The sequence below is a fragment of the Parasteatoda tepidariorum genome, chromosome 6 (assembly GCF_043381705.1).
Source record: "Parasteatoda tepidariorum isolate YZ-2023 chromosome 6, CAS_Ptep_4.0, whole genome shotgun sequence".
Classification (NCBI taxonomy): Eukaryota; Metazoa; Arthropoda; class Arachnida; order Araneae; family Theridiidae; genus Parasteatoda; species Parasteatoda tepidariorum.
In genome coordinates this window covers 78,009,685-78,019,169 of record NC_092209.1, presented here as the reverse complement: position 1 = coordinate 78,019,169, position 9,485 = coordinate 78,009,685, and the positions used below count along the sequence as shown (strand labels likewise).

Sequence of the window (9,485 nt, the reverse complement as noted above, 5' to 3'; positions counted from 1 at the left end):
AATTTTTGCAAGAGAAAATTGAGGTTTGTCTGCGACAACCATCAGAGAATAGATATTTACATTTAAAATTCACAAATGTGTGCGTTAATATTTTCGTCCAAAATGAGTGGTTTCAAAAAGTTAAATCGGAGAATTTCTTCGAGAACATTTCTGATACACACATGCTAAATTATATTCACAAAATATTAAAAAAAAATGAAATGAAAGAGAGCAACATACACAATTATTTTTGTATTTGAATGAATATATTCTTGAATGCAAAAACTGAGAAATAATATTTTTGCACCATTGGTATGTTAAATTTCACAGAAACGAAGAAATTAGGTTTTTATTAGTGAGAAAAGTATTTTAAACCCATATAGATTTTTTACGAAAATTGTTCGAAAAAAATGACAACTAATATATTTTAGTTCGAGGGCCACAAAAAAAAGGCATCGCGTGCCGGATGCGGCCCCCGGGCCGCCAGTTGGAATTCACTGGTATAGTAGGATCACTATAGGCGAAAATTATGTACTAAAAACTGTTATAATGATCATGACTGAGTTTCCGTAGGTATCATATGCTTCTTTCATAGAGACAGGATCCTCAATGTAAAAAACTGAAAAAGGAATTGGAATTGTATTTTTTTAAAAAATGAATAGCGGTAACGCTAGACGGATATGAAGAGAGCAAGAAGTAGCATATTGTTTTCTTTTTTACCTAGTTTCTGTTAGAGCGAGGAAAAAATTTATAAAATACGTTTTTTTTCATCTCTGCCTAGCACCGTAGTTCTTCGATCTAAAAGTATCGACCATGTCCCGTTTTTAAGTTGTTTTTTTTTACTGTTAAGGGTCACGTTTCTTTATTGTATCTGTAACCGCAACTGTGAGGGCTGTGTAATTGTTTCCATAAATATTTTCGATTTTTATCTTATAAGACATTTATAGGAAGTTTATTCTGTTCTCTCGCATAGTATGCTTGCTAGGAAGGACATTTGTTTCCAAAGTAATTTTCTAATCACACATCTATTTTATTACCATCACACATATTATATTATAATCACACATAATTTTATTATCTACACATTGACATGCAGCTTAGATGCACATTTAGGTTCAATGAAATAAAAACTGGAATGCTGCAAGTTTTTTTTTTCAGTTTGTAAAATTTAACTTCACCTACATAAAAAAGTAATTAAATCGAAATTAAAAAAGAAAATATTAAAATGTTCATTTTTAAAAGAAGGAGAAAGCAAAGCTTTTAGAAATCAATTTAGTAATTTTTTACTTTGGCAAGGTATGTTTATGGCTAACTTCACATCCAAACTTAAAATCAATCAATTTGATTCGAATTTCAAAATTTCCCATGTAATAAATGTTGCTAACAAAAAATCGTTTTCTTTTGAACCAAGGTGCCAGATTTTTAAAAATAGAAAAGACATTTTTTTGTCAGAAGGAAAATAAATTTGGCTGGTTGCCTTTCACATGTTTGCTGTATAAACATAAGCGCCTACGATTGTAAGAAGGAAATTAGGGGAAATGATGTACGATTTTATTTTTTTCAGTATAAATACCAGAAATAAATAAAAATGCCTTCCATTGGGTCCTTTTTTGCTTAGTACTTACTTAATCAATCGTAACAGCAGACTTCTCTCCTCGTTACAAGGAGTTTGACGAAATTGTTTTAAAATTTCGATTTCACCTGTTGAATTTACGTAGTTTACTGTGATACAAAATTTTTTATGTCACCTTGTAATTCAATTTTTTTTTGGTTATTTTAGATTAGATTGGATTTTTTTTAGATTAAAATTAGTTTTGATTTTCTTTTAAATTGCGAATCGGATCGTAGTCGGTAAACGATTCAATTCTTAATTATATTAAAATGGAAAAACTTAAGATCCATTTTCTTTTGCGCTGATAGTTTTCGGATTGATAACTAATACCACTTCGTCTATAACAGTTATAAGAATTTTCATGTCAGGAATTACCTATCATCTGCTCCACTTGAGTCCAGGCGATTCGGTCTCCTTTCGAAGAAAAGGCAACTTGTCCCTGAAATCGAACATTTTTTTAAAAAAGCAATCCAATTACAATTGTTTATTTTATTATAATTGAAAAGCTCAGAGGCAGGAAATTCCGACGGATATTTGAAAAAAATGGAGATCTTTCAGGGGGAATTTTATTTTAGTTTTATTAACTTATTCAACTCACTGCGCGTAAAAAGTCGTATTTCAACCTGTAGTCTTCTCCACATAGCTAAACCATTTTTAGATAGGGAAATAGTGAAATGGGGAGAAACATTCTCCCAATTTTGCCCATTTACTAAACCGCTAGTGAATTAACTATACTACAGCAAAAAGTCTTTAAAAAAACTTAGGTCTTACTGGCTGACAGTACTAAATGATAACACTGGGGAAAAAAAATTTTATACAACATTTATACAAATACTTAATTTTGCTTAATTTGGGTGTAGGGACTTCAAATCTGAAATTAATTCTGCTCCTAAAGCGTTAGAGTTCTATAAAATTTTAGTTTATGTTTTGTTGAAATGTACAAGTTAAAATATAAGGGGTAATATATAATAGGGGTAAGTGTTTTGATAATACTTCTAGGGTCGCATCATCAATATTAAAATAGCATAAGAACTCATGCCGTCGTACGCTGCTTGGGGCGCTTTCTTATTGTGGCCAGATTCAGAAGCACGCGAAGAAATAGTTCATAATAGAAAAGGGCTCCTTCCAGATTATGATGACAATTGTAGGCATAGGTTCCAAAGCAATTTTACCTAACTCCCTTAGAAGTTTGTCGCAACATTTGTCGCAACATACAACGTTTTAACAACTCTTAATAAGAATTCAATTTTTTTTATTTTTTTTTTGGAATACACTTGTTACGATATAAAATTCATTTGCAATTCAATATCTAAAATTTAAAAGAAATAAATAAAAACTAAGAAAGTTTCATAATTAGGCTATAGCTTGAAAAAATATACAGTGGTGGCCAAAAGTGTGGACATTGTTTGAAAGTTTCATGTTTTTGAACTTTGCGTGCTTGGAAGATATATTAACTTTCAGTTAAATACAAACGTTTAAATATCAAATTGAAGGTAATTTAATGTAGAATTTAATAACAAAAACAGAATTAAAATATCTGTATTACAAAAAAAAAGTTTTGCTCATTTTAGTAGAACAAACAAACGCAAATCGTTTTGAATAAGGACGTGTTTTGTAATAAAAGCGTACTAGCCAATCACAAACACTGTTCTTAGGACCATTCAAATGTCTGTAAATATAGTTTAGGTTATTTGGATGGTAAAAGAGTTACTGTTGTGGAAATAGTTTGCGGAATGATGCATAATAGTACAATTAAATAGAGTATTGCTGTTTTTGAATATTTAAAGTCCTTTTTTTAATTAAACTAATTTTAAACAATGTCATCAACAAGAAGAACTAATGGGACATTTACAAAAAGAAGCCGAATTGTCATATTGAGAGAAAATGGCCTCTCTTATGCTGAAATTGCAAGACAAGTTGGTGCTTCAGTGACTTGTTCTGGTGTACGAAAGTTCTGTTTACGTTATGAAAAAAACGAAATCAGTGGGAAATAAAGCCAAATCAGGCTGAAAAAAATTAACAACTGCTACTGCCGATAGAAAAATGAAACGGCTATGCCTTCAAGATAGAAAAATTTCATCAGATGCCATTAGATGTGAAATGAATACAGCAGGTATTGCAGTAAGTTCAAGAACAATAAGAAGAAGGTTTTCAGGATTTGGACTACAAGCTAGAATTCAAAAGAGAAACCATATTTAAATCAAAAGCAACGCGAAAAACGAGTTAAGTGGGTAAAAGAACACATTAAATGGTCAGAAAATCAATGGAAGCAAGTAATCTGGAGCGATGAGAGTAAAATATCGCTCTTTGGTAGTGATGGTAGAAAATACGTGAGACGTAGAGTAGGTGAAGCACTTCATCCTGATTGCGTTGAAGCAACTACAAAAAACAAAACAAATGTCATGATTTGGGCATGTATGTCAGCAGATGGTGTGGGCCAAATTCAAGTGATTGATGGCATCCTGAATGCCAGAAATTACATCGAAACTGTCCTGAAACCAAAATTGATACCTTCCATCAGGGATCTCTTCCCCAACAGCTCACCATTTATTTTTCAGCAGGATTCAGCTCCATGCCACACAGCAAAAGTATGCAAAGCATGGTTTCAAAATAAAGGCATAGATATATTACTTTGGCCAGGAAACAGCTCTGATCTCAATCCAATTGAAAATTCGTGGCGACACTTGAAAATTCTTGTACGAAAAAAATGTCCATCCAATAAAAGGCAACTTATTGAAGCTATAATTGATTTTTGGCACCATGTGATTACGAAAGATGAACTCCAAACACTCGTTCACTCGATGAAAAGACGCTGTGAAGCTGTCTTAAAAAATAAGGTTATCCTACTAAGTATTGATTGTGTAAGTATCACTTTAAGAAAATGCAAATCTAAGATAGATCTTACTATTAGTTGCATAACTGGTTTTGTAATACAGATATTGTAATACTGTATTTATTATTAAATTCTACATTAAATTACTTTCAATTTGATATATAAATGTTTGTATTTAAGGGAAAATTAATACATTCTACAAGCACATAAAGTTGAAAAATATGAAACTTTCAAAAAATGTCCACACTTTTGGCCACCACTGTATACATAATTCAACTATTTTATGACGTACCGATATTTGTTTTAAAAACTTACCGATACACCAAGGAACTGCGTACTGTTCATAGCAGAATAGATTTGATGAGCTATGTATTGGTTGTCGTATGTGAAATCTTCGATAGATCTATTGGTGCCTTCCAACTCTCTGATAGTTTTGTCCAGTGCCAAGGCAATCGCCCACACAGCATCATATGCAAGGGGTGCCTCTTGATAGCCCACTGGACGCCTCTCAATGTATCCGAATTTCTTTAGTTCTTCTTCGTATCGTTCCAGAAACTCAGCCGATGTCTGAAATATAAAAATAAGGCACTTATTAAAATGAAAATATAAATTTGAAAACGTCACAAAAGAAAATAAAAATATGAAGAAAAAAAAACAATTTACAAACATAAAATCGAAATACAGAAAAAGACACTCGCGAAATTAAAAACTAAATTTTAAAAATTAAGCACCTCTTATATTTTACTTTGAAGTATTGCAGTGTTTCTACCACTACAAAAATACAATTCCAATTCACTAGTATCTAACACGTTACCTCGATTCTATGTCGGGGTACCTTTAGATAGATGAAGGTTGGCATTGTCGGTGAGACTCTCCCCACATTGGTGACCCGGACGTGATATGAACACGCCTACCTTGACAGAAACTCCCACCTCAATTTGAACACGCCTACTTCGATGGATGGTTCCCAATAAACAGCTGACTTGCAACTTGTGACAATGTTCACCTCGCGCTGTTGCTTAACAGTCTCAATCACATACAACACACTACGTATACACTCGAATGCTAATCGCAACACAGGAGCGACCACGACCGTGAACTTAATACAGCTCTCGCGATCAACACTCAAAAGTACGGTGATCTTAATACAGCTCCCCCGGCTTCTCATAAGACAGCAATGAATAAACTAGCGGTATCCATTCATCGAATTCTATCACAGTTGTAATTCAGGTAGGGGAATATTGTAGTGTGTCTACCACTACAAAAATACAATTTCAACTCACTAGTATATAAGACATGTTAACTCGTTGCTATGTCGGGGTTTAGATCGATGAAACATGATATTGTTTATGTGAATCTCCATGTATTTTTCGAGGAAGTCGATTTATCCAAGGCGAGGTCTATCTCTCCGTCTAGTTCCGGTAGTCTCAGCTGAAAATAGTTGTCGGCAGTTTCTGTATTGTAACCATATATTCGGTCATTTTATCCCTAGTATTTCAAGACATAAGGGTCTTAAAAGATTTTAAGCTTGTTCTCAAAAATTGCAAAGCCTCATTTCTAGAGGTAAATGCTTATATAGATATAGTTAGTTGCAAAAAATTCTTGAATTTTATTTTCTATTTTTTGCTTAATATGTTTTATTTTGTACATTTTTTACTTAATATGTTCTATTTTCTTTGTTTAAAATTTTTGGGTGCTCCTCTCACTATATTTTCGAAAGCAATCCTTTTTGTAGATATAATCGTGTGAGTCGATGACAAGATCGTTTCATAATTTTGTTTTCCGTCTTTTAAATAAAACTTTTTTAAAAGTATTTTTTTGTAATAATTTTTTTCCTCCCCTTTTCATTAATCTTTATTATAAATTTTCACGTGTTTTCTCTATATTTTTAACTTATTTTATGAGTTCTATATACTTGTTTTTATCTTTTTTCGCTTTATTGCATATATAAACTTAATTAAACTGTTACGAGTTCTAAAAATATATGACAAGAGTTGCACTTAAATAATATTTTGTACGAAAGAGTTGTGATATTTCAATAAAGTAATGTTTGTTTACCATGCCTGATCTGGTTGGTTCTGAGCCCTGATTGAGCATGAGTGCTTCAGTTGTTAGATGTCCTTCAACTGCCTCCTTCATCTGTTGTACAGTACAATTGTGAGCTTTATCAGTGACAGCGTACCAATCATCTTCATACCAACCAATGAGGAACCATACATATTGTTTACCGTACACGTTCTGCTTGTAAGCCTGTAAAGATACGAAGAAGTCAAAAACAATATTTCAAGGAAAAAACTTTAATCAAAGTTATTAGCTGCGAACCACAATTTTGGCGGTTTTACTTTCACATTACTATTTAATTTGCAGACTGATTATAAAATAATTTTACTAACATATGACCTCTCACTCAGCGAGAGAACGGAATAAAGAAAATAAGTTACTGTCAGACCTCTATTTAACGAAGTCGCTAAATCCCGATAATAATATATGGAAAATTCGTTAAATTGAAAATCACCTTTCGAAATACTTAAACAACACAAAACAGGTTTAAAATTCGTAAACACTAGAGATAATTAAAATAGCAATTGCTACTCCTTTATCTTGTAAACTAGTATCTACTATTCATTTTAAAAATCTTAATCATAAAAAAAATCTGCATGGGAAGCAAGAATAGAGCAAAACATTATTCAGTACATGCTATATACATTTTCAACTAAAAAAAGCTAAATTTATGTTTAAAATTATAGCTGCTTTTATTATAAAAGTAATTTTAAACATACATTATCACATGCGTTCTTAAGTTTAATTACCACTGACAAAATCTGTTAATTTTGTCTGAGTTTATCGTTTGAAATGCAATTAAAGAGGGAAAGGGATTTTACTGCCTTCTCTAAAAGTTAAGTGGCCATGAAAAAAACATTTCCTCCATAAAATGAGTTAACAAGCTTAAAATTTTTTTGAATTATTTTGGGGAACAGGAAAAGTGGATCTCAAAGAAAAGTTCGTAAAGCAGAAAATTCATTTCGAAATTTGGAAGTTATTTTACGATGAAATTTCCAAAAAGCTCTTGGTTCCTCGAAAAAAATCGCAAAATAGAGAAATTCGCAAACTGGAAGTTAGTTAAATAGATGTCCGACTGTAAGTGTAAGGGTCTACTTATGAACAGTGTTAAAAGAGATAATCCAGCTTTTATAGTTCAGGTTACAGAGAAAGAATTTTGAAATTTTCAAATGGAAACACTTTTTCTCGTTGAAGCGTCATACTCACAGTAAAAAAAATATATATATATAAAGTAGATCGGAACGATATCTTTAGAACAATTTAAACGCTAGACTTGGATGACGAGAGCTGGATACATTCCCGATGTGGTCAGAACGTGTTCAGTGGAAAATTTATAAAATACACTTTTCGTCATCTTTGCCTAGAGTCGTCGTTTTTTAATTTAAAACTAGCATTCCAAAGCCATTTTTAAGTTGGTTTTTTTTAATGTGAAGATCTACGTTTCGATGAGAACACAGTAGGTGTTGCTTTTTGAAAAATTCAAAATTTTGTCACTGTAACAGTAACCGTGAAAGCTGGATAAGCATTTTACCTCTATTATAAAACATACCTTTATGCAAAATTTTATTCTGTTCTTTAAAACGGTATTCAAAGTAATTTTATAATCACTCAGTGTACATTTCATGGTCTATTTGAAAAATCCTGCTCTTTGTTATGCCCCAAACTAATTAGGAAAGTCCGCAATATTTTATAATCAGCTTAACAATTTGTTTGCTTTTTACAATCAGCCTATATGCCTTTACTCTAAAGAAATATGTGAAAAATCGTTCAATCAGACTGAATTTGCTCAGACTTATCGGTATATACCTTTAATGAGGTTATTTATAATAATAAGCCTTCATTACTCTAAGTTCATAACAAACTGTCTAAAATAAATAAAGCTAATTAAAAAATAAATGATAGATCTTCTAATTAACGTAAAGGGTCTGTGGGATAAGCCTTTAAAAAACTATTCTTTTAAAGTAATATCCTTTTGAGGTTATACACTTTAAGATCTGACTCACTAAAGCCAATGAGCCTTAAAACAAAGTTAAAGAGCCTAAGAAAATACTGGAAAATTTTCCAATCTGCTCAGTGAATCGCAAAATAACAGCGGCTGTTTGCAAAGAACTGGATTATCGAATTAGCCTACAACATATATATCGATATACGTTGTATACTTTTGGTACACTTTTCGAACACTTTCAATAAACTCTAAACAACAAACTAAAGACAACACTCTAAAATTTTATATACTGTTTATTCTTCCTTTTTTAGGGGAAAAAATTTCTAAGTGGGGTCAGTTTTTTCCCTTAAAAATATTTCCTTAGATCTCTAACAGGGAAATATGTCTGTGATATTACGAGAGCCATATTTACCTCACATATAACTTTTCTCGCAGCGGCTCCATAAAACATTCCAACTATGATTCTGGCATCTTGTCTCTACATAGATAAACAATTTAAAACAGTAAGCCATATAGTTATGACGAGCAACAAATACTAAAATAGAAGACAAATTTTTGTCTTGTCTTACCACTAAATTCCTGACAGCATCGGTAGGATCTGTAATGAAACTTTGTCGTGTGGCTACTTCAATTCCAGCTTCTTTACATCGAATCTCTAAATCTTCTCCTGTCTGCAAGAACGATGCATTGTTATTATTGATGTTATAATTCCGTTAAAAATTAACCCTTTCACTATGGTGTCCTTTTTCTATATTTTTTTCTGACTCTCTAATTACAAGCAAAAATACATTTTGGAACTCGGCAAGAAAAAAATAATTATTAGATTTATTTACTGATATAAAAACTTCTTCGGCTTCTTGGACAATGGCGATTCTTGACCACTTGAACTTCTGGAAGAGTTTGATTCTCGTTGGATTGTGGATAGTAGCCGATGGATGTGTTCGAAAAAATGTTGGGAACCTTTTCCTGTTGGACAATGCAGGTGAACTCGATCCATAGGATACCTAGAAATAGGGCACAAATCAGTAAATACGAATAAGGTACAAGTCAGACAA

At 32.1% G+C, this 9,485-nt stretch overlaps 1 protein-coding gene across 4 annotated transcripts in view; it reads right to left on the bottom strand.

Moving 5' to 3' along the window:
• The window catches only part of LOC107453949 (gamma-aminobutyric acid type B receptor subunit 1), a 46,850-nt gene that overhangs the window by 18,295 nt on the left and 19,070 nt on the right, over positions 1 to 9,485 (bottom strand). For all 4 annotated transcript variants that reach the window (XM_043051077.2, XM_043051078.2, XM_043051076.2 and 1 more), the window contains exons 3-8: positions 9,264 to 9,434; positions 9,000 to 9,101; positions 8,843 to 8,908; positions 6,483 to 6,674; positions 4,740 to 4,991; positions 1,967 to 2,030 (exon numbers count right to left, since the gene is read on the bottom strand). In XM_043051077.2, the coding sequence (XP_042907011.1) occupies positions 1,967 to 2,030; positions 4,740 to 4,991; positions 6,483 to 6,674; positions 8,843 to 8,908; positions 9,000 to 9,101; positions 9,264 to 9,434 (847 nt within the window). The remainder of the gene's footprint in view (positions 1 to 1,966; positions 2,031 to 4,739; positions 4,992 to 6,482; positions 6,675 to 8,842; positions 8,909 to 8,999; positions 9,102 to 9,263; positions 9,435 to 9,485) is intronic.